The 26,284-nt window shown below is 39.6% G+C and overlaps 1 protein-coding gene across 1 annotated transcript in view; it reads left to right on the top strand.

Moving 5' to 3' along the window:
* The window catches only part of CUNH10orf67 (chromosome unknown C10orf67 homolog), a 162,079-nt gene that overhangs the window by 117,720 nt on the left and 18,075 nt on the right, over window positions 1-26,284 (top strand). The window contains exons 16-18 of the mRNA XM_047066303.1: window positions 7,709-7,796; window positions 24,927-25,007; window positions 25,094-25,154. Coding sequence (XP_046922259.1) covers window positions 7,709-7,796; window positions 24,927-25,007; window positions 25,094-25,154 — 230 coding nt within the window. The remainder of the gene's footprint in view (window positions 1-7,708; window positions 7,797-24,926; window positions 25,008-25,093; window positions 25,155-26,284) is intronic.

Below are 26,284 nucleotides of genomic sequence, written 5' to 3'. Positions count from 1 at the left end.
TTACCTTCTATTGGGAGGAAACGCAATAGACAAATAAATATATAAAATGTCCAGTTATGACATTTTATATAACACATTGTTCCCCTGCAGGACAGGGCAGGGGTTGCGAGTTTAGAAGAGGTGGGCAGGGAAGATGTTTCTAGTAAGGTGATATTTGAGTGAAGACCTGAACTGAAATGAGGGAGCAAGCCATGAGGTTGTCTGGAAGAACATTCCAGGCAGATGGAATGGCAGGTGCAAAGGCCCTGGGTTGGGAGCTTTCCTGTGTGTTCAAAGGATGTTAGGAGGCCAGGTGGCTGGAGTGGAATGAAGAGGGGCAAGTGGATGAGGTAGAAGATTCGGAATTTCGCTCTGCATGGGAATAGCTAACATTTTTTTAAATAAAAAAAATGTTCTCTTTCACGTGTCTGCTGTGACATTATCACACCTAATAAAGTTAGGAATATAAATTCTTCGCTATTATTTAACCATATCCGAAGTTTCTTGATTATCTCAAGAGAATCTCTCGCGGTCCGTGAGTTCGAGCCCCGCGTCGGGCTCTGGGCTGATGGCTCAGAGCCTGGAGCCTGTTTCCGATTCTGTGTCTCCCTCTCTCTCTGCCCCTCCCCCGTTCATGCTCTGTCTCTCTCTGTCTCAAAAATAAATAAAAAATAAATAAATAAATAAAGTGAGATCCAGATATTCGCGGTCCGTGAGTTCGAGCCCCGCGTCGGGCTCTGGGCTGACAGCTCAGAGCCTGGAGCCTGTTTCGGATTCTGTGTCTCCCTCTCTCTCTGACCCTCCCCTGCTCATGCTCTGTCTTTCTCTGTCTCAAAAATGAATAAATGTTAAAAAATTTTTTTAAATAAAAAAAAAAAAATAGAGAACCAGATAAGATGAACCACTACATTTGAGTGTTATGTCCCTTAAATCTCCACCCCCCATAACAGTTCCACATTCCTGTCCATTGATTTGCTAAAAAAATATGCCCGTTTGTTGTCTAGAATGTCCCACATTCTGGATTTGGCTAACTCTGTGTGGGGGGGTGGGGAGGGGGTGTCATAGTGCCCCCTCTCTAAAGAATGCAGCCCTCCTCACTCCAGGGGTATAGGAAGGCAACAGGCCCTTCACGCAGGGCAGCCAAATCTCGCCCCTGTACCACCTTTTCCTGAAAATAGAGGAAAAGTTCTGGGCACCTGGTCCCCGAGGAATTCCTCCAGTTCCTTTATCCCAGGACTGGCATAACAGGACCCTATGTGCTTGGAACTGAGCTTATCTTATATTTTCTACCGAAAGAAATATACGTGATTACTGCAGAGATCTTCTCTGCCGTGTCAACAATAAGGCTGCTTATCTATGTAGTTAACAAATGTGGTGCCTCTACTGGAGAATTTGCTGACAAACACAATGAGCAAAAAATTGCCCAGCTAGAAGAGGTGAAACAGACTTCCAACAAACAGATCCAGAACGCAAACGATATACAGAAGTCACAGCAGGCCTTGGTTCAAAAGCGCCATTGTCTTTTTGATGTCCAGAGGAATAACACTGGAGCCTACTTACCAGGAACGGCTGCATAGAGTATACAAAGAGGTAAAGAATCGTCTGGACTGTCACATCTCTGTGCAGAACGTGATGGGTCAAAAGGAACAAGAACACATGATAAACTGGGTGGAGAGGCATGCGGTGCAAAGAGCGTCTCTACACAGCAGGAAAAGGAGGCAATGGCCAAGTGCATTGCAGACCTAAAGCTGCTCGCAAAGAAGGCTCAAGTACGGCCAGTTCTATAAATGCGTCTATCTCAGTGGAGACAGCTAGAAGCAATTGATCAAGGAGACTAGTCAATGTGGCAAAATCTTTCTGTGTTGCTGTCTACTAAAGTTACGCTTAACCTCTCCTAAAAATGAAAAGTTTGAATTTTACATAGTGAGAAAGTGAAAACAATCTACTGGCCAGAGAGATGCTTTTCATCCTCCTTGTGCTGTATTTTGAGTTGTTCCGTGATCACTTTTGAATGAGCAGTTTGCTTTTAATAAAACTTGTTGCCCGAATAAAGATTACCAGGATGTAGTTTAAATTTGTAATTGATTCTACCACCTTGCAATACAGTGACAGTTGAAACTACAAGGAGGAGGAGGAGGGGAAGAGGAAGAGGAAGGAAAAAGCCCATCAAAACCAGGAAGTGCAGCCCCTTCCTCTTATGCGGACCTAGCAACCAGAGTACAGCAGGAACATGGTCAGTGTGAAAGACTCCTCTGTATTTTCCACTTCTTGGCTCATCGGGGCCCATTTCTAGCAACCCAGGTGGGTCAAAGTGGAATTCTTTTGTTGGCGGGGCGACCATGTGGTATCCGCTGCTGCAGGGACTGTAGGGAAGACAGGAACTTCATGACAACACGTTCAAGACAAGATAAGCACGTAAGAATCCAGGCCAGCCTTCTATCTCATTTTCAGCATACAGTACAATTAATGTGTCCTTTTGTTTATTCATTCACTTAACAAATATGTATTGAGCGTGTACTAGTTGAACTTCTGGCGGGAGGAAAAGTAGGAATTGGCTGCCACTTGCTGTAACTCTGACACTTCAAGCTGACAAGGGAGCGACTGTGCAGCATCTAAAGGAACAAGGAGTAAGCTGGGCAATTCGTCTCCTCGGCTAAAAAGGTCACCGATTTCTCTTCAAGAGAGATTCATATCCCCTCTCATAGCAATCTACTCGCGGGGGGAGGGGGAGTCACAGTGGGCCTGCCATTCACTGCATTCAAAATGGCGGTCGCTAGTTGTGTGTTAGCCTGTTATGAGTGTGGTGAACGTATTCGATGAATGTTTTAGTTTGCTAGGTGTGCCAGAGACAATGCTAATCATTTTACATGCATCAGATCCTCCTTGAAACTGTAGGAGGTAGTTAAAAAAATGCTAACTCCACTTTTCTTGGGAGGAAACTGAACTTGAAAGAAGTTGAAGGAATTTGGCAGAATTCATGTAGCTGAAGAGTGGCAGGTCTCAGGCACGGACACAGCTCTTTCTGACCCTAAAAACATGTTACTCTTATTTTATTTGTTTAAAAACATTTTTTTGTTCATCATTGAATACGTACAGAAGAATACTCAAGATATCCTAGTATAGTATAAAGATAACAAGATAGTGAACACGTGTATTCTCACTACAAGATAGAGTATTTTTTTTTTAATTTTTTTTTTTCAACGTTTATTTATTTTTGGGACAGAGAGAGACAGAGCATGAATGGGGGAGGGGCAGAGAGAGAGGGAGACACAGGACCGGAAACAGGCTCCAGGCTCTGAGCCATCAGCCCAGAGCCCGACGCGGGGCTCGAACTCACGGACCGCGAGATCGTGACCTGGCTGAAGTCGGACGCTTAACCGACTGCGCCACCCAGGCGCCCCCAAGATAGAGTATTAGTAGTAGCTTCGTAGCTGCCGTGTGCCCACCCGGTGCCTAGTGCCTTTTCTTCCTCCAATATAATGTCTATCCTGAAGTTAATGTTTATCATTCTCTGGGGGAAGGTTTTTTGGTTTTTTTTGTTTTTTTGAGTTCTTATTTTAATTCCAATTAGTTGACATACAGTGCTATATTAGTTTCAGTTGTACAATGTAATGATTTATCGGTTCCATACAACACCCAGTGCTGATTACAAGTGCACTCCTTAATCCCCATCACCTATTTCCCCCCCCGTCCCCGCTGGGAGCCATCTGTGTGTTCTCTATAGTGAGGAGTCTCTTTCTTGGTTTGTTTCTCTTTCTTTATTCCCTTTGCTCATTTGTTTTGTTTCTTAAATCCCACATATGAGTGAAATCGTATGGTATTTGGCTATCTCTGACTTACTTCACTTAGCAGAATACTCTCCAGCTCCATTTGTGTTGTTGCAAATGGCAAGATTTAATTTTTTGGGCCGAATAATATTCCATATTATTCCATATCCATTCATCAACTGATGGATGCTTGGGCTGCTTCCATATCTTGGCTATTGTAAATAATACTTCTACAAGCATAGGGGTGCATGTATCCCTTTGCATTAGTGTTCTTGTATTCTTTGGGTAAATACCCAGTAGCGCGATTACTGAATTGTAGAGTAGTTCTATTTCTAACTTTTTGAGGAATCTCCACACTGTTTTCCACAGTGGCTGTACCAGTTTGCATTCTCACCAACAGTGCATGAGCTTTCCTTTTTCTCCGCTTCCTTGCCAACTCCTGTTGTTTCCTGTGTTGTTGATGTTAACCATTTTGGGAGGCGTGAGGTGATGTCTCATGGTGTGTTTTTTAAGTTTATTTATTTATTTTGAGAAAGAGAGAGAGTGTGGGAGGTGGGGTGAGTCAGAGAGAGAGAATCTGAAGCAGGCTCCACACCAGGAGCAGTGTGGAGGCTGATGCAGGGCTTCAACTCACGAACAGCGAGATCATGACCTGAGCCGAAATCGACTGAGCCACCCAGGCGCCCCTCTCATTGTGGTTTTGATTTGCATTTCCCTGATGGTGAATGGTGATTGAACATACTTTTATGCGTTTGTTGGTGATCCCTGAAGGAAGGTTTTAAATATTATCCAATTCATTAAATAGATACTGAGTTATTTTGATTTTCTACTTTTAGTAGATTTCATAATTTATGTTGTCTTTTTAGGAGAATTTCACCTTTTCACTAAAGTGTCAGATTGACTTAAAGTTGTTCATAATATCCTCATATTATATATACACTTAAATTATCAGTAAGATCTAATGATGTCCCCTTTTCATTTCTGATAATGATAATTTGTGTTTTCTTCTTTTTTCTTGATCAATCTTGTTAAGAGTCAGCTTTATTATTTATTTCAAAGAAATCGTTTTTCCTTTGTTAAATTTCTCACATATATTTGGTTTCTTTTCATTAGTTTCTGTTCTTAACTTTATTATTTTGTTCCTTCTACTTTCTTTGTGTATGACTTGCTGTCCTTCCTAAGAAGAAAGCTGATACGATTTTTTTCTTCTACCATGTACATGTCAGGCTATATATTGTCCTCTAAGCACTGCTTGAGCTGCATCCCACAAATTGTGACATGTTATATACTATTGTTCGGTATAAAACATTTTCTAAATTCTATTTTATTTCATCTTTGATGCATAGGTTATTTAGAAGTGATAAATTTTATTTCCAGATAGTTGAAGATTTGCTAGTTGTGTTTCTAGATTAATTCTACTGTGCTCAGAGAACCTACTCTGAATTATTTCAGTCTGTTAATATTTTTGATGTTTGTTTTATGCTCAGTGTATGGTTGATTTTGAAAAAAGATCCATGGGCACTTATAAAGAATAGGAATTCTATCATTGGGTGCAGTGTTTTATATATTTCAATTAGGTCAAGTTGATTCATTGTGTCTTTTATATACTTATGTTTTTGTCACAGTTCCAACTATTGAAACCGAAGTATTAAATTTTCCACTATGCTTATACATTTATTTCTCTTTTAGTTCCTTCAATTTTTGCTTTAAATATTTCATGACTATGTTGCTGAATACTTACAAATTTAGAATCATGATATCTTCTTCTGAAGTTATCATTTGTATGTGTCGTTATGAGCCATTCCTCTTTATCAGTAAAAATGTTCTTGGTTTAATGTCTACTTCATCTAATAGTAATAAAATTATATCACTCTTTTATGATTAAGATTGAATGGTGCATTTTCTTCAGCTTTTTTCTTTTGGCCTATCTTGTTTTTATATTGAATGTGTCTCTTCTAAGCAGTGTGGAGCTGGATTTTTAATCTGTTTTGCCAATCTTATTTATTTAATTGGCCCACTTCATTTACTTTTAGTGAGATTACTGGTATCGTTGAGTTTGTATCGATCACTTAACACATTTTTTTTCTGTTTAGCCAGCCCGTTTCTTTTTCTCTCATTTTCACCTTCTTTTGGATTAATTAACTTACTTTTATTCCATATTTTCTTTTATTGACTTGTTAGTTATTCTTTCTTTACTCTTTCTGAAATTTTAACCCACACCCTTTGTTTATCACGGTCTTCTACAAATTTCTATTTTATACTTCCGCAAGAATTCTAGAACCTTAAAATCACTGTAATGTACATCTGAAATTAATAGCACTGTGTATGTCAATTAAACTTCAAGAAAAGAAAGGAAAGAATTCTAGAAACTTAGAACATTTTACCTCCATTTAACCCCTTCTACGTTTTCATTTTGATTCCATATGAATGTTCAACACCATCAGACATTACAATTATTGTTTGGTGCAGTCAGCATTCACATACATTAACCCACATTTTTACTCTGTGAGCTCTTCGTTTCTTCCTGTGTGCAGTGTGTTTCCATCTGGGGTCGTTTTCCTGCTGCTGGATCAGCACTCTTTAGTTTTTCTCTTAATACAGTTTGCTGGCAAATAATTCTGTCGGCTTTCTTTATAGGGAGATGTCTTTATTTTACCTTCATTATTGAGGAATATTTTCTCTGAGTATAGAAATCTGTGCTGGGAGTTACTTTCCTCAGTGTGAGGATGTGTTTCCTCAGTGTTAATGATGCCAGTGCATTGAGTACTGACCTCCATTATAGATATTGAGACCTATCAACTATCAGCCTCTCCTTTTCTAGGATTCTAATTATATGTAAGTGGTTCCTTTTAGCTATGACCTACATCTTTCTTATACTCTTGTCTGGTGTTTCCTATTTTTCTTTCCCTCTGGGCTTCACTTTGAATATATATATACATACATATATATGTATATATATGTCATGTGTATCAATACACACACACACACACACACACATATATATATATATATATTGATCTTCCTTTCAGTTTAAGAATCGTGTGTTCTGCTGTATCCATTCTACTATTCAACCCATCTATTGAGCTCTTACTTGGAGCCTGGAGCCTGCTTCAGATTCTGTCTCTGTCTCTCTGCCCCTCCCCTACTCGCTCTCTGTCTCTCTCTCAAATATAAAACATAAGAAAAATTTTTTGAAAAAAGTAGGGGCGCCTGGCTGGCTCAGTCAGTAGAGCATGCAACCCTTGATCTGAAGGTTGTGAGTTCAAGCCCCATGTTGGGTACGGAGATAACTTAAAAATAAAATCTTTTAAGAAATAAAATAAAAATAGGGGCGCCTGGGTGGCTCAGTCAGTTAAGCGACCAACTTCTGCTCAGGTCATGATCTCGCGGTCTGTGAGTTCGAGCCCCGCGTCGGGCTCTGTGCTGACAGCTCAGAGCCTGGATCCTGTTTCAGATTCTGTGTCTCCCTGTCTCTCTGACCCTCCCCTGTTCATGCTCTGTCTCTCCCTGTCTCAAAAATAAATAAAACGGGGGCGCCTGGGTGGCGCAGTCGGTTAAGCGTCCGACTTCAGCCAGGTCACGATCTCGCAGTCTGTGAGTTCAAGCCCCGCGTCGGGCTCTGTGCTGACAGCTCAGAGCCTGGAGCCTGCTTCGGATTCTGTGTCTCCCTCTCTCTCTACCCCTCCCCCGTTCATGCTCTGTCTCTCTCTGTCCCAAAAATAACTAAAGGTTGAAAAAAAATTAAAAAAATAAGTAAATAAATAAATAAATAAAACGTTAAAAAATAATAATAATAATAAATAAAATAAAAACGAAAATAAAATACTGCTATTTTAAATGTTCTCCTTGTATCTCTTTCACAGTGAAAATAGTCGTTCCTAACCACATACATGAACATAATATTAATTTGCATTGTCCTATGATTTCTATACGTTTCAATCTCACTGTTTCTTTTATTTCAGCTTTCATGTCCTTAAAAATGAGATGTTTACTAGGCACACGTTGTTTCGTCAGTTTGCAGTACTTGCTGATTCATCCTTCAATTATATTGTGAGTACATGTAATGTTTAGATGCTGTTGGTCTCTTTGGTGATATCTGTACATGTCTTTCTGTTCTTATTTAACATTTATTGAACCCCTATGCTTATAGACTCTGGAGATAGTACATGACGGTCACTCTGCTAGACACTAAGGACATAGGACAGAGGGCCTGACCCCAAAGAGCTCAATCTGATGCGAGGTATAGACGTGAGAACAAATTGTTTCAACGCAACATAGTTGCGCTTTAACAGAGGCAACCAAGATTTCCGCGCGGAGGGGTGACACTCCCTGGGCGGCACCTGTCAGTCTGACCATGTGTGGGCATGAATGGAATGGAAGGAAATATCAGAGCTCAAGATCCAAGTATCCAGTGACTTCCAAAGGGCAAAGGGAGGTAAAAGAATCTTCCTCTAGTTTCAAGCCATTCATCTTCATACTAGAAGTCACCTGGAGATAAAGCCCAATTTTAAAAGAGACTATTTTTTTTAACCTGTTTGCTTAACGGTTTATTTGGGAGCTTCATTTATAAAGGTAAATGAAGTCCAATATAGAAATATACCCAGTACATTTCTGGGGCGCCTGGGTGGCCCAGTCGGTTAAGCATCTGACTTTGGCTCAGGTCATGATCTCAGGGTTCGTAGGTTCAAGCCCCGCATTGGGCTCTGTGCTGACGGCTCAGAGCCTGGAACCTGCTTCGGATTCTGTGTCTCCCTCTCCCTCTGCCCCTCCCCCACTCATGCTCTGTTTCGCTCTGTCTCAAAAATAAATAAACATTAAAAATTTTTTAAAAAGAAATAAACATATCCAGTAAATTTCAAATAATGAGAAAATTAGCATGCTGTGAGTGCTATTATATACCCATCAGGATGCCAAGTATCCTGGGACAAGTCAGGTTTGTGGGAAAGAGCACAAGAAATACAAAATACAGTCTCTTGCTTTAGGAGGCTTCCAATTTAAAATTACTCTTTTAAAATGTTTTTCAACATTTTTTAGTCTAAAACTGTCTTCTAAATTTAAGTTGCTGCAGGAGATGAAAGAACTTAAAAGAATGTTGACAAGGTAACATTAAATTATGTCCGATTTTATTTAAATATAGCTAGTAATCTGAGGCTTGCTGAGGTTTTAATAACTGACTCCCCTGAAATGTCCCTAGGCTGGTGTACATAGATAAAAATACATAGTCTTGGGGTGCCTGGGTGGCTCAGTCGGTTAAGCATTGACTTCGGCTCAGGTCATGATCTCACTGTTCGTGAGTTCGAGCCCTGCGTCGGGCTCTGTGCTGACAGCTCAGAGTTGGAGCCTGCTTTGGATTCTGTGTCCCGCTCTCTCTCTGCCCCTCCCTTGCTCATTCTCTCTCTCTCTCTCTCTTTCAAAAATAAATAAAACATTACAAATTTTTTTTTAAATACATAATCTCTATTTTCCCCTTTTGTTTTTTCCTCTTCTCAACTGAAGGTTACAGTTTCTTTCTTTTTTTTTTTTAACTTTTTTAAATGTTAATTTAGTTTTGAGAGAGAGACAGAGTGTGAGCAGGGTAGGGGCAGAGACAGAGGGAGACACAGAATCCAAAGCAGGCTCCAGGCTCTGAGCTATCAGCACAGACCCCGGTGCGGGGCTCCCGGCTGGAACTCGCAAACCACAAGATCATGACCTGAACCGAAGTCGGTCGCTTCACCATCTGAGCCACCCAAGCGCCCCTGAAGGTTACAGGTTCAATGGGAAGAATCCTCATTTCAGATCACCTAGACAAATAAAATACTGGAGGACCTGTGAGATTATTGTGCTACTCAAACATCAGGTTTTTTTAGGATTTCCCTGGTAAAACTGTCTGCTCCAAATGCGAATTGGCCAGCTTTTATGAAACAGAATTCTAAAATCTCAAAGTTACACTGATCTAAGCATATTAATAGATCCAGTCTTTTTTTTTTTTTTTTTTTTTTTTTTGAGAAGAATCTCTTCCCTGCCCCCAAGCGATCGGGTCTATCTTCCTGCGGAGGAGGGCTGGTGCCCCGTCGGGTCTAGAATCATCCATATGCCATTACCTCTCTGGGATTCCAGGCTCCTGATTCTTGACCATACATCCACACAGTATACGGGCCCTCGAGACACTCGTCAGAGTGGAGAGCAAATATTGAAGTAAAACAGAGGGGGGTGGAGAGGAAGAGAGGGAGTGATGAGTGAGTGAGTACTGGGTAACTAACATTTTTCCTCGGTTCCCTGCACAGTAGCTGCCCATCCACTCCACAAATATTTATTGAGTGTAAACATGTACCAAGCACCATGCTCCGTGCTGGGAATGAGATAGCGCACATGACAGATAGGGCGCTTTTCTTTATAGACTGTACCTTTCATGAGATCACAGACTGATCTGTCCTGTAAACTGTTTGGCGCACAGAGATTAGAGTAGTGCCTGACTCACAGAGCAGAGAAGACAGACATGAATAAGGAAATATTGAACTTTAAGTTGCATGTCTGAATCAATGCTATAAAAAAGGTTTAATATTTTCTTGCTACGGAGGTATACATCTGGGAAAGGGCACAAATACCAAGTGTATCATTCGAAGTGCTTTGATCTGCGTAGCCATCACCCAAGTGAAAGGAAGGATAGAGCATTCCCATCTTCCCTGGAAGTTTTCTGCGTCCCTTTCCAGACAATACCTTAGTCACATCCCCCACGCCGGATAAATATTGCTGTGATTTCTATCACTGCAGGTTAGTTTTGCTCGCTCTTAAAATTTATGCAGGTGGAATCATGCAGTGTGTGTCCTTTTCTGTCTGGCTTATTTTACTCAGCATGGTGCTCTTGTGATTCATCCATGTTACTGTGTGCATCTACAGCAATTTCTTTAGATTGCTGAATAGCATCCTATGGTATGAATAAAAACCAATTTGTTGATCCGTTCTCCTCTGATGAACACCTGGGCTGTTTCCAGGTAGGGGCTGTTTGGGGGGGAAAAAGGTGCTACAAACATTCTTGTACTAGTTATTTCTGGGAATATGTTTTTGTAACCCTCAGGTAGGACTGGAATAGCTGGGGCATGGGCATATATTTTTATATACTTTTTAATATTTATATTTTTGAGAGTTATATTTATATTCTGAACGTTTGAGAGTTCCTGTGTCCCACATCTTCACTGACATGATCTTGTCAGTTTGTAAAGCTCAGCCATCCTAAAATAATGTCTCACTGAAGTTTTAACTTGCATTCCCTAATAATTAATGATGTTAAGGGATGTCCGGGTGGCTCAGTCGGTTAAGCGTCCCACTTCGGTTCAGGTCATGATCTCACGGTTCCGGGGTTTGAGCCCCGCGTCGGGCTCTGTGCTGACAGCTCAGAGCCTGGAGCCTGCTTCAGATTCTGTCTCCCTCTCTGTTCCTCCCCCGCTCGCACTCTGTCTCTCTCTCAAAAGTAAATAAACCGTTAAAAAAATGATGTTAATGTATTTTGCTGTGCTTATTGGTTAGTTTTAGATCTACTTTCATAAAGGGACCATTCAAGACTTTTTAAAAATATTGTGGCACAATACTCATAAGTTTACCATCTTAACCATTTCTAAGTGTGGAGTTTAATAAAGTATATTCACATTGTTGCGAAACCAACCTCCAGAACCCATTCATCTTGCAAAAATGAAACTTTGTATTCTTTAAATAATAATTCCCCATTCCCCCTTCCTCCCATTTGTCTGTTTTTAATTATTATTGAGTTGTAGCCTTTTGTTATATATTCTAGATGTGTCTTTTGTCATATACGCATTGCAAATATTTATTCCCATCTGCAGTTCCTCCTTCTATTTTCAGAACAGCATCTTTTGAAGGTCAGAAATTTTTAATTTTTGTAAGAAATTCTTAATCTTAATGAAGATCAACTTAGCTTTTCCTCTGTGCGGCAGATTGTGTTTTCTGTGGCCTTGGCTGTATCCCACATTCCGCATATACTTACGATGGGATTTTGATCTTCCTTTCTCACTGAGTTTCGCTGGTTCCTTTGTTCTAATTCAGTTGACAATGTGTTCATGAATCTATTTCTAAAATCTGTTTTGTTCCATTCGTCTATTTGTCCTTTCGCCAATACTATATCGTCTTAATTAATATAGCTTTGTAATAAGTCTTGAAACCAGATAGTGCAAGTCCTTCCATTGTATTCTTCTTCTCCAAGATTGTCTTGACAATTCTATACCCTTAGTACTTCCATATGTTTTAGAATCTGCAAGTCAATGTCTTTAAAAAATATATCCACTAGGATTTTGATTGGGATTTTGTTAAATTATATTTTTTGAGTCTCTTTAGCTGGTGGTTTATTTCAGAATGCAAAGACCCAAGTGGCTATCAGATATCTAGTCTAACTAAATATGAATGACAAAGATTTCTTTTTAAGTTTTGAGGCTATGCCCTACAGCAAGCTAGTAGATATAGTTAGCAAGGAAAATGCCACGATGATAACTTTTGCTTCACATTGTATATCATGATGTTTTATGATATAAAACAGCTCAGGGAGACTCTTCACTGTCCTATCTTTGCTGTGGATTATACCTTTCATTCATGGCCAGTGAGGTTCATGCTAGCCTTGATGTCTAACTTGTCTATTATTAATTTTGTTACGTGTATTATCTTCTTGTCTGTATTTTACTATCTTTGCTCAATCTTTGTGTTGCTGTGTCATTTTCTTTTAGTTGTGAATTTTTTTTAATTAAAAAAATTTTAATATTTATTAAACATTTTTTAATGTTTATTCATTTTTGAGAGAGGGAGAGAGAGAGAGAGAGGGCGACACAGAATCCGAAGCAGGCTCCAGGCTCTGAGCTGTCAGCACAGAGCCCGATGCGGGGCTCGAACCCATGAACTGTGAGATCATGACCTGAGCAGAAGACGCTCAACCGACTGAGCCACCCAGGCGCCCCAGTTGTGAACTGTTAAGTAACAGCATGATTAGATTTTAGTTTTTTAAATCTAACCTGTCGCTCATTTACATTTAATATGCAAACTGAAAAAAAATAATATGCAAACTGAAACAGCATAGGTGATATTTTTGGGGGGTTTTGTCACCTTATTTTATGACTGCTGGTTCTTCTCTTTATCTCCTGGCTTATGTAATATGAACCACATTTTAGTTGTGGTTTTTATTATCTGTATTGTAATAGTAAACTTCAATGGAAAATCAAATTACATTTCTGCAGTTACAATAACAAGAACCAAACAAGTTCAAGTCTTAACTCACTCTGAGTAAAACAAGGGGTTATATGTGGTTTTGTCCCTCCAAGTGTCACTTCAGCCTTAATTTCATCAGTGTATCCCTCCTTTCCTTCCAGTCTGTGTTAATTTTATTCTGTTTAGAGAACTACATTATTATTATGTGATTCTTTTTATCACATAAAAGTATTTCTGATTACTTAGCTTTTCTTTTAATTTTGTAACCGTTTGAATAGCAATGACTTGTACTTACTTAGCCATGTTTATCTTTAACCTCACAACCTTTTTTATTTTTATTGTTTTAAATGTTTTTGTGTGTGTTTTATTTTATATTTGAGAGAGAGAGAGAGAGAGAGAGACAGAACATGAACGGGGAAGGGACAGAGAGAGAAGGAGACACAGAATCCAAAGCAGGCTCCAGGCTCTGAGCCGTCAGCACAGAGCCTGGCGCAGGGCTCGAACTCATGAACCATAAGATCATGACCTGAGCTGAAGTCGGAAGCTCAACTGACTGAGCCACCCAGGCGCCCCTACCTTACAACCTTTTTTAAAATCGTGACTTCTGCCCTTCTTTAGTTCTTAATCTTGATTTATTTCTTGCAAACTAGACCATGTCTTTGAGTTTTTTCTTCTTTTCTGGAAACATTATCTTCACTTTGCTATGTCTTGCCCTGACTGGAGTCAGCTTAATATTTGTTTGTTGCTAATTAACCTGGCTTATTTTCTCCCAGTGAATATTTATAAGCTATTTTCTTTAAACTTGAAATTTAAAGGTGTCACCAGGATATGAGTTAAGAAGCAACATTTATTAATTTCCCTTGAGTGAAATGAGCCTCTCTCATCTAGAGATGTAAATCTTTTTTTTTCCAACTCAGACATATTTCTTATGTATACTTCTAATGATTGCATCTACAGGATCAGTTTTTGTTTCTTTTTCAGAAACACCATCATAGGTTGAAAATCTATTTTCTGTCCTCCATAGTCATCGTGTTCTCTTTAATGTCATGTTATTCTCTTTGTTCTTTTCCTTGGCGTTTTTAGGAAACCTTTCCAGTTTGAAATTCTCATCAGAATTTCCTGAACTTGTTTTAAAAGTGCAGACATAGTGATTGTCCTTGGCCCTCCGGGTGGCAAGGGTGGGGGCATGACTGGGGCAGCCTGAACCTCTCCTCCCACAGTCTAAGGCCATGAGTAACCTTGTCCACTCCCCCCCCTCCCCAGGGCTCCCTACACGTAATGCCATATTTATGTGTCCTGTGACAGGCTAAAGGTTCTGTTATTGTGTTGTTAGCAATCTGTGCAAATTATATGCACATCTGTTTGTGTAAGTTTCCTTACCTCTCAGCTCTTACTTTGGTGTTGAGTCTCGGTAGGAAAGAACCCATTTTGTTTCTACTCGGAATTTTGCTTGTTTCTATCTTATTTTTTTTTTACCGTGAAATAATCATGTGTACAAAAAAGGATGAGTGAAAATACATGTGTGCAATTTAAAGAATGACGATCACATGCATACTTGTGTTCCTAGGACCCAGGTATCTGTAGACTAAAACTGGAGACGCCCACTGAGCACATTCCTCTCCATTCCCTCCCAGAAGCCATTGGCCCAGTGTCCTTCTTGACAGTTTTTGTCATTCGTGCCTGTATCCCTAAGCAGCTTGTTGTTGACTTTTGCCCGTTTTTAAACTTTCTATCAATGAAAGAATATAAAATGGTGTTTTTTTAGCATTTATTTATTTTTTGAGAGGCAGAGAGCGACAGTATGAGTGGGGAAAGGACAGAGAGAGAGACAGACAGAATCCAAAGCAGGCTCTAGGCTCCAAGCTGTCAGCACAGAGCCCAATGTGGGGCTCGAACTCACAAACAGTGAACAGTGAGATCTTGAACTGAGCCGAAGTCAGACACTTAACCAACTGAGCCACCCAGGTGCCCCTATAAATGAAAGAATATAGTTGAAAAAATGTGAGTATTCTTCAGTGATGTGCTCCATTTTCTCAACATTATGCGTTTCAGACTCACCCGTGCTGACGCTTGGGGTTGTGGTTCACCCATTGAGAGTATTCTGTTGCTTGAATATACCACAACTTATGTATCCATTCTGCTATTGATCAACATTGGAATTCGTCCTCGCTTTTTTGCTATTATGAGCATTGTCACCCAAAGCATTCTTTTCATTTCACCTGATACCCACATGTAGCAGTTTTTCCAAGTTTTGTAGTAATAATAGAATTGTCGGTCATAACGTATTGGTGCGTTCAAGTCTATGGATGAGCTGGTATGATTGCTATGACAAAAATATATTGGCTTAAATAAGATCAAAGATTACTTTTCTTTCATGTCATAGTGACACAAAGAGCCGTTCCTGGCAGAGGAGTGGCCCGTGAGGAACAGTACTCCAGTCATGATGATACACAGGTTTCTTCAGTCATTTTCAATCAACGGTGCTGGCCAACTGAAAGGCCACATGCGAAAGAATAAAACTACACCGCTCTCTTACACCACACACAAAAACTAAGTTAAAATGCGTTGAAGACTTGAAAATAAGACCGGGAACCATAAAACTCCTAGAAGAAAATATAGGTGGTAAGCTCTTTGACATAGTTGTTGGCCATGATTTTTTGGATCTGACACCAAAAGCAAAAGCAACAGTAGCAAAAATAAGTAAGTGGGACTACCCCGAACTAAAAAGCTTCTGCACATCAAAGGAAGCCATCAACAAAATGAAAAGGCAACATACTGAATGGGAGAAAGTAATTGCAAATCATGTATCTGATAAGGGGCTAATAGCCAAAATGTACAAAGAACTCATCCAACTCAACAGCAAAAAACAAACAACAAACAATACAATTTTTTAAAAACTTTTTTTTTAAAGTTTATGTATTTGTTTTGAGAGGGAGGCAGAGAGTGAATGTGCAGGGGAGGGGCAGAGAGAGGGGGAGAGAGAAGAGAGAGTATGGCAAGCAGGCCCTGCGCTGTCAGCACAGGGGGCCACACGGGGCTCAAACTCGTGAACCATGAGGTCCTGACCTAAGCCGAAATCAAAAATCGGATGCTTAACTGACTGAGCCACACAGGCGCCCCCTAAACAATATAATTTTTAAAAATGGCAGAAGATCTAAATAGATATTTTTCCAAAGATGCTATTCACATGGCGAACAGATACACTTAAAAATGCTCAACATCATTAATCATCAGGGGAATGCACATCAAAACCACAATGAGATATCAACTCACACCTGTTATAATGACTGTTACCAAAAAGACAAGGGACAACAAATGTTGGTGACGATGTGGAGAATAGGGAATCCTTGTGCACTGCTGCTGGGAATGTAAATTGGTGCAACCAGGATGGAGAACAATATGGAGGTTTGTTAAGAAATTAAAAATATGAGGCCCCTGGGTGGCTCAGTCAGTTAAGCATCTGACTCTTGACCTCAGCACAGGTCTTGATCTCAGGGGCGTGGGTTCAGGACCCACAATGGATCCCACCCTGGGTGTGGAGCCTTCTTAGAAATCAATTAAAAATAGAACCACCATATGTATGATCCGGCAATTGCTCCTCTCAGTGTTTGCCTGAAGAAAACAAAAACAATAATTTGAAAATTTTGTACACCTCCCTGTTCATTGCAGCATTATTTATAATAGTCTATATATGGAAACAATCTAAGTTCCCATCAACAGATGAATGGCTAAAGAAATTTTGGTGTATATACACAAAGGAATATTGTTCGGCCACAAAAGGGAATGGAATCTTGTCACTTGCATCAACATGGATGGGCCTTGAGAGCATTATGCTAAGTGACGTAAGTCAGCCAGAGAAAGACAAATACCACATGATCTCTCTAATACGTAGAATTTAAACAAACAAACAAGAACCAAGCTTATAGATATAGATAACAGACTAGGTTGCAAGAGGTGGGGGTGGAGGGTGGGAGAAATGAGTGAACTGTTTTTTGTTTTTTTTAAGTTGAAAAACATTCAATTAAAAAGGTTCTAAATATTGTACTGTGTGTTAAGTAATTAGGATTTAAAGTAAGAACTTTAAAAAAGAGTTTATTAGGAATACAAAAATTTCCTAAGGACCATTTTATACAATTTGGAAACGAACCCCTTGTCGGTTATACGTGTTGCAAATGTCTTCTTTCAGTTTTGGATAGTATTTTGGTATCTTTTCACAAATGAATGTTCTTAATCTTGATGTTAATTTAATTAGTAATATTTTCCTTTTTGCCTTCACATTTTTCCTGCTTTAAGATGACCTTACCTAACCTTTAGTCACAAATATATTCTTTTTGATAGTCACATTTTTCCCTCTTTGCCTTCCATGTTTAGAGGCTTAATACACCTGGAATTGATAATGTGTGGAGAGGCAGATGTCTGATTTCATTTTCTTTGAATACAGATAATCAACTGACCCAGCACCATTTATTAAAAAACCTATCTTCTCCCTGGATGCATAATTCCACCTGCTATGTGTGAGCTCATATATGTGAGAGTCTGTTTCTGTCTCTCTATTCTGTTCTACTGTTCTATTTGTCTATTCTTGCACTAATATGATACTAATTTAATATTTCTACTTTTATTATTAAGTCTTTTTCTAGTAAGGGAAATACCCCTACCTTGGTGTTGATCTTTGCATCTCCATATAAAGTTTAGAATCAGATTGTTAATATTCACAGAAAAAAAAAAACAGAAGAAACAAAACAAAAATTCAATTGAGATTTTGATCAGAAGTGCATTAAATCTAGATCAATTTGGATACAATTGACATCTTTATGGTACTGAATCTTCTAATTTATAAACGTTACTTCTTTTGTCTAAGCTTCAGTTTGGTAGTTTTATGATTTTCTCCACAGAAGTTTTTTTTTCCTTGACAGAGAGCATGACTCGATAGAAAGACACAGTGGGGGGTGGGGGAAGAGAGAGAGAGAGAGAGAGAGAGAGAAAGAATCTTAAGCAGGCTCCACGCTTAATGCAGAGCCCAATGCAAGGCTTGATTCCATGACTCTGGGATCACGACCTGAGTCAAAAAGGGAGTCGGACACTCAACTGACTGAGCCACCCAGGCACCCCTACAAAATTGTTTTTTAATTTAATGTTACGTATCTTGTGTTTTTATGCTACTCTCTTCTAATCGATGAGTTGCATATTTATTCATGTAATTTGTATCAAGTTTTGCTTTATATAATTTGAAACTGTGTCATTAGATGCTTACTACTTTAGAAATATTATATCCTCCTGGTAAATTGAGCATTTTACCATTATTTTGTGACCTCTTTATCTCTACAAATGGTTTTTGCCTTGACGTCTGTTTTGGCTTTATATTACTACAGCTGCCTAACTTTCTGTAGGTCATCATTTTCATGGTGTCTTTTTCTATGCTATCACTTTCAGCCTTTTGTATGCTTATGCTTTGGTTGTAACTCTTTTAAGCAGCATATAACTAATGTTAGAATTTGTTCTTAATCTGGGTTGATAATCTTTGTCTTTTAACTGGAGCATTTAGTCCGTTTAAATTTATTGTAATCATTGATACATTTGGATTTATTTCTATCTTATTTTGTGTTTTTCATCTGACCTTCTTGTCTATGTTTTTCTCCTTGCATTTTTTTCTTTTTTTTAAGGAATACTCATTTTATTTTTTATTAATTAATATTAAGACATTTAAAAATATAATTTATTGTCAAATTGGTTAACATGCATTGTGTTCAGTGTACTCTCGGTTTTGGGGGGTAGATTCCCATGATTCATCGCGTATATTCAACACCCAGTGTTCATCCCAACAAGTGCCCTCTTCAATGCCCATCACCCATTTTTCCCCTCTCCTCCACCCCCTATCAACTTTTAGTTTGGTCTCTGTGTTTAAGAGTCTCTTATGGTTTGCCTCCCTCCCTCTCTGTAACTATGTTTTCCCCTTTCTTTCCCCCATGATCTTCTATTAAGTTTCTCAAGTTCCACATACAAGTGAAAACATATGATATCTGTCTTTCTCTGACTGATTTATTTCACTTAGCATAATACCCTCCAGTTCCGTCCACGTTGTTGCAAATGGCATGATTTCATGCTTTCTCATCGTCACATAGTTTTCCATTGTATATATAAACCACATCTTCTTTATCCACTCATCAGTTGATGAACAGTTGGGCTCTTTCCCTGATTTGGCTATTGTTGAAAGCACTGCTATAAACATTGGGGTACATGTGCCCCTATGAACCAGAATTCCTGTATCCTTTGGATAAATTCCTAGTAGTGCTATTGCTGGGTAGTAGAGTAGTTCTATTTTTAAGCATTTTTTTTTCTTTTTAAAGTTTATTTATTTGTTTTGAGAGAGACAGAGACAGCATGAATGGGGCAGAGAGAGAAGTAGAGAGAGAGAATCACAAGCAGGCTCCATGCTGCCAGCCTTATGTGGGGCTCGAGCCCACAAAACCATGAATTCATGACCTGGCCTGAGATCAAGAGTCAGATGCTTAACCAAATGAGCCACCCAGGAGCCCTTCCTTCTCACATTCTTATGAATTGGTTAATTTTTTTCTCATGTGTCATGTGGGAAGTTCTAAACTCTATCAGAAAAATCCAAATCTCTGTATCTTTACCATCATCCTGAATAGTAAGACTTCTTTTTTTAATTTTTTTTAATGTTTATTTATTTTTGGAAGAGAGACAGACAGAATGCAAGCAGGGGAGGGGCAGAGAGAGAGGGAGACACAGAATCGGAAGGAGGCTCCAGGCTCCAAGCTGTCAGCACAGAGCCTGATGTGGGGCTCGAACCCAGGAACCTGAGTTCATGACCTGAGCTGAAGTTGGACACTTAACCGACTGAGCCACCCAGGCGCCCCAGGACTTCTTTAAGCAATTAAATTTAAATCACCGCTACTGTCAGTTTATTATGCTATTATGTCATATATTTTAGTTCTATCTGGTTTCCTGTATCCCCATAACATATTATTATAGCCTTAATTGGTCAGTATTTATTTGAGTTTACTTATGTATTTACCACTTTCTTTATTCACAATTCCTTCTTGCATCTCAGACCTTTCATCTGGGACCTCTTTCCTTATGTATGAAGTACACTCATTAGGATTTTCTTTAAAAAAATTTTTTTAATGTTTGTTTATTTTTGAAAGAGAGAGAAAGACAGCATGTGAGTGGGGGAGGGGCAGAGGGTGTGGGAGACACAGAATCCAAAGCAGACTCTAGGTTCTGAGCTGTCAGTACAGAGCCCGATGTGGGGCTTGAACTCATGAACCACGAGATCATGACCTGACCCAAAGTCAGATGTTTAACCGACTGAGCCACCCACCCAGGCGTCCCTCATTTAGAATTTTCTTTAGTGGGTATCTGCTCCTGGCTCACACTCTCAGTTTTCACTTCATGGAAAACGTCTATTTTTGCCCCTGTTATTGGAAGATATTTTTGCTAGGTATAAGATTTTAGGTTGATGATACTTTCTCTTTGCACATGGAGTATATCATTCTACTCCCTCCTAGATTTCATTGTTAGTAGGGAATTTTGCTCTTTTTTTTTTTTTAAGAGAGAGAGAGAACGAGCAGGGGAGGGGCAGAGAGAGAAGGGGACAGAGGATATGAAGCAGGATTCATGCTGACAGGAGAGAGCCCAATGTGGGGCTTGAACTCACGAACCACGAGATCGTGACCTGAGCTGAAGTTAGATGCTTAACCAAATGAGCTACCCAGGTGCCCCGGGAATTTTGCTCTTTTTAACTGTGGTTTCCTTAATGTCAATCTGTTTTTCGTCTTTTTCTGCTTTTAAGCTCTTTTTTTCTTTAATGTTCTGCAGTTTTACCATGAGGAGTCTGGTTGTAGATTTCTTTTGTTGATTCGGTTTGAGATTCATTGTGCTTCTTGAAAGTGGAGATTTGTTTCTTTCATTAGTTCTGAAAAGTTTTCAGCTACTATTTGTATTTTGTCTTAACTCTACTCACTTTTTTGAAATTCTGATTAAATATATGCTATACCCTGTCCTTCTAACCTCTATATTCCATATTTTTTCTTTAATATTTGACCCAACTTTGTCTTTGAGCTGCATTCTAAATAGTATATTCCATTCTGTCTTTCAAAGTATTAAGTATTTTTTCACATATGTATATATTTTTGTTAAAATTTTCTTCTGAATTTTAATTTCACTTACTATATTTATCATTTTTAAGAAATGCACAAATAAATTTTGTTTGGTTTGTCTTTCAAATATGTTTACTATTCATCATCAAGCTTCTTGCTTTTATTTCTTGAAATATATCATACACATTGATTTTATGTTTTATGACTGAAAATTCCTGGGTCTAAAGATTTAGAGGGTCTAGTTCTACTCTTTCATTTCTTCTAGCAGCCACTTATGATATATGTAAAGATTTTTGTAAAGTTTCTTTGGAGACTTATTTACAAAAAAAAAAAAAAATGGAGCCTGGGCTGAAGAGGAATTCTTACATTAAAGATTTTAATGTGACGGGTGCCTGGGTGGCTCAGTCGGTTGAGCGTCCGACTTGGGCTCAGGTCATGATCTCACAGTCTGTGAGTTCGAGCCCCGCGTCGGGCTCTGTGCTGACAGCTCAGAGCCTGGAGCCTGCTTCAGATTCTGTGTCTCCCTCTCTCTCTGCCCCTCCCCCGTTCATGCTCTGTCTCTCTCTGTCTCAAAAATAAATAATAAACGTTAAAAAAAAAAGATTTTAATGTGATTCTCTCAATCACCATGAACACCATCACCATATTATTACATTACATCAAATGCTTTCAGCTTATGGTGTTTCAGACCACAGGCGTGAATTCAGCTTACAAACAACATGGGCTAGGTTAGGAGTTTTCAGGAGAGATTTTTTATTTCCTTCAAATTTTCCTTGCAAACTGCTTGGGAGAACCTTACTTGAAGTTGTATTTAACCCTAACTGTGGTTCTAGCCTTGTGGTCCCAGATTTATCGTGGAGTGGACACTTGTCACTACTCATCTCAGGTGGACCTTGGGCTCCAGAGTCGTAGGAACCTTTGACAACTCTTGCATTCATTCAGTAAGTCTGACGAATGCCTTCAAGGTGAATGGTAGCTCCAGGATGGAAACCTTGGGTGTCCAACTTCCCTTAGTCTGAGATACGAACATTCGTGTGTGTGTGTGTGTGTGTGTGTGTTTCACCAGCTAATGGCTACATTTAAGAATATAAGAAGCGGAAATCTTATTTGGATTTAAATGCTGCTCTTATATTTTAATCACCAGTAATCTTTCCATGTCACATCCATAATCCCTTTGCATTTTATCTTACCTGATTCTTTTCCAGAGACTCCTGCCTGTGTTTCCTAGAGACCATTTACTCTTATACTCTACTGGTGGGCCCAAAAAGCTTAATGAAGTTTTCATCTAGATGTCTTCATAGATCTTTTTAAAATTATACACTTCTTCTGATTTCAGTATACTGTTGAACTGATTCTACAGTGTTTTCATAGTCCCTGTTTTATTTACCCTTTTCTCATCCTTGACAGGGTGAGATGTGGTGAAACCCAATATTATCAACTGTGTTCTTTTGTGTATTGCTTAAATCTGTCCTTCACATTTACGGTCGGAAGGCAGGTTGGTGTGCACAGCACCTATTTCTGGCCCCAATTTTAGCAGGATTTTTACCATTTTCAGCCCTACCATAGAGGTTACATTTTCTCCTACACTTGCACTTAAAGATACGAGACTGTGGAGTACCTTAAAACTTAAATTCCCAGCAGTCATACAGTTGATACTGGCTTCTTTTACCATTTTCATGAAAGACTTGAAGGTACTGAGGGAAGGAACTAGGAGAAGAATTTTCTAGACATGGAAAGGACCATTTGGAGGGCTCTAATAATGGAAGTGTGCCTGGCATGCTCGAAAAACAGCAAAGTATCTGGTGTGACTGGAGCAGAGTGAGCAAGAGAGAAAATATAATAAATGTCATCAAAGGAATAATAGGTTTTTGACTTTTTTTTTAACTCGGAGTAAAATTGGGAGCCTTTCACAGTTTAGAGCAGAGGAATAAGACAATCTCACTTAACATTTTACGAAGGTCACTGTTGTCATTGACAAGAGTAATTTTTTTTAATGTTTATTTATTCGTTTTGAGAGAGAGCTAGAGAGAGAGAGAGAGAGAAGGAGGGGTGCAGAGAGAGAGAGAGAGAGGAAGACAGAGAATCCCAAGCAGGCTCTGCGCTGTCCTGCCTTATAGAGCCTGACACAGGGCTCGATCTCACAAACTGCAAGATCATGACCTGAGTGGAAATCAAGAGTTGGATGTGTCACTGACTGAACCCTACCCAGGCGCCCTTCACTTAACATTTTAAAGGAGCAACTCGGGCGGTTCTGGAGAGCTCGGGGGGGGGGGGGAAAGAAGCAGGTCAGGAAGCCATGAAGTGTGCTGGTGACAGACAATGGTGTGGCCTGAACTGCCGTAGTGAGTAGAGGGGCAAAATGAGGTAGATACATGCCTGCAGTACTAGGTAGTACTAGGTACTGTGCAGTACTCGATTTTAGGCATATGTAGCAGGCTAAGCGGATCTTAAAAACATAGTACTTATTCAAATTACTTAGTACTTAGCAGGAGAAGGAACACACAAGGTATACTGTGCGTCATTTTTTAAATTATTTTTTAATGTTTATTTATTTTGAGAGACAGAGCACAAGCAGGGGAGGAGCAGAGAGAGAGAGAGAGAGAGGGAGACACAGAATCCAAAGCAGGCTCCAGGCTCTGAGCTGTCAGCTTAGAGACTGACACAGCACTTGAACTCACGAACCACAAAAGCATGACCTGAGCCAAAGTCAGACTCTCAACCGACTAAGCCACCTACCCAGGCACCCCTTCACTTTGAATCTAAGATGTGCTTAACATCGTTTCAAAACTTGCTAAGTCTCTAAAAGAGAAAAGTGCCGCCAATTATACTGTGACACTCCATCCATTGCAAGATACATCCAATTTTAGGGATGTTAAAATACCAGAAAACTATGCCTTAGAATGAACAAAATAGGATATCACGTAGCGCCACTTGCAAATTAAAAGGCACGCACGAAATTACATGTTTTTGCAAGAACGTATCCAAATAAAACACACACATAAAACATTTAAATTGTTTCCTTGGGGTAGTAGCAAAGAGTGGGAGTGGGTTCTGGGGAATAGAAAAATACATACAAACACCCCTGTGTGCGGACACGTATGCATGCACACAAATCACCAAGATAGAAGCTTTGAATAGGGAAAATTTCACATAAATCCGCAGTATACATCCATGGATCTCAGACCTCTTTTTTTTTTGATAAACACGTGTAATGTTCCTTTGGTCCTTTTTTCACCTGTACATGTTTAATGTCGTAATGTACTTTGCGACATATGATGCTGGTGACAATTCTGCTTGCTTGCTGCTGCTCTTGAACTCCTGGAAGAGCTACTTTTGGTTTTTCACCATTCAGTTCCCGGGGAATCAGGATTACCACCGCCATAGCTTGCCAGAAGTAGGAGGTCCCGAGGACAAGCCTGTGACACCTGGCCAGTTACAAATTCTAAACCCCGAATGGGGTGGAGATCATGAAAAGGAGGCGGAATCCGGAGACAGAGGGTAGCGATACCCGTGAGCGCAGCATAACATAACGTGTAGACTCGTTAAATCACGAAATTATCCACCTGAAACTAATGTAACATCGTGTGTCAACTGTACTCAAAAAAGGAAAATGAAAGAAAAGGAAGAAGAGTCAGAAAAGACATTGAAGAAACCATTTTTCTTGAATTTTCTCTCAAGGTAGTCCAAATAAGGGAGGGGGTCTGTCTATTCCATGGGTATCAAGGAAAGGATTTCCCCAGCCATATTTAAGCCAATAAATCGGGACCTTAGTTTTCAGATCTTAGTTAATTAAGGGTCGAAGAACGTTGTACATCATTTGACTTGATGATTCTTTCCTCTTGAAAACACAAAACATACCTTCTGTGCCTTTCAGAAATTAAAACCTTTATTTGTGGAGTCTAAGATGAACCTGATAACAGACCGTACCTCCTCTTCAAGCGATCATACACCTGTGGTAGGTAGATTATTTGTTCTCTGTTAAACATTTAATCAGTTGCTATTATCCACCCTCAGTAATGAAACCTTTTGGTTTACCTGCAGCTAGACAACAAGGACACGGATGTAGTCAGTGATCAGACGTATTTTCCCCCGTCACCAAAAGGTAAGTATCATTATTGTTGGAAAAAACAGTTCACACGCGGAACGGGCACTTAGTCTAGATTGAGATTGCCTTCTCGTTGTTATCGCGAGGCGTTTGGAATTCTGGGTGGATGCTTTCTTCCGCCAGTTTATGAAACGAATACTTGGATATGCTGAATAAAAGAATGCTAATACGCATTGCTGAGTATCAATCCCTGCTAACTGAAAATGAATTTAATCACACTTCAAAACTAGAAATGGTCTCAGTTGAGATCCTTTTCTATCTTATTAAACTATCACAAGCCTGAAGCTCGTGTTGAATTCCCATTTGTCCATTTTAAGAACCAGAAGAAAAGTATGACTTTCTAGCATACTTTATGTGCCATGGGTCCTGACGGGGCTTCAAACTGAATTCTTTTGGAACCAGAAGTATGTTTCGTCCATAGGCTTCTGGAGGTCTTTAGGAAATAACCATGCTGCCTATTCTGTAACAAACAAGTTAGGCGAACAAAATATGACATTATTCGTTTGAATTCTATTAGTTTGCTGATGATAACCAAAGGGTGTCAGTAATTTCTGTTTTTCTGTCTGGGAATGGTTAAAAGTAGACTTCTATAATGAATATTTATGCAAGGGAGAAGTGTGGGATAAGAGGTTTTAAATCCTGGGCCCTAATCTTAAAATCTGCTTTTTGAAACCTACATTGTGCTTTAGCAGAGGGGAACCTTTCTTCTGGGTTTCCATGCAACAGAGAGGCTTTTTCTTTAGTGCTTATATTGTAGGTAGTGTCTGTTCTAGATGTACCTGCCCTGGGTACAGAGAAATCTTCCAACAATCATAGGGCTGTTTGCTTCCTGGGCTGCCGTTTACATTATAAGAACACCAGACTCTAAAGCATGCAGCTGCTAGCTTGCAGAATGGCAATCTTTTCTTTCTTTCTTTCTTTCTTTCTTTCTTTCTTTCTTTGAGAGAGAGCGTGTGTGCACACGCCTATGCACGCACACAGATGGAGGAGGGGCAGAGAGAGAGGGAGACACAGAATCTGAAGCAGGCTCCAGGCTCTGAGCTGTCAGCACAGAGCCCGACGTGGGGCTCCAACTCACAAACCGTGACATCGTGACCTGAGCCAAAGTTGGACGCTTAACCGACTGA

This window comes from Lynx rufus, unplaced genomic scaffold (genome assembly GCF_022079265.1).
Source record: "Lynx rufus isolate CCGP_SWC_20201006 ecotype Redwood Valley unplaced genomic scaffold, mLynRuf1.p SCAF_7, whole genome shotgun sequence".
NCBI lineage: Eukaryota > Metazoa > Chordata > Mammalia > Carnivora > Felidae > Lynx > Lynx rufus.
The sequence above is the reverse complement of the archived record's forward strand: the minus strand, read 5'-3'. Positions and strand labels throughout refer to the sequence as shown.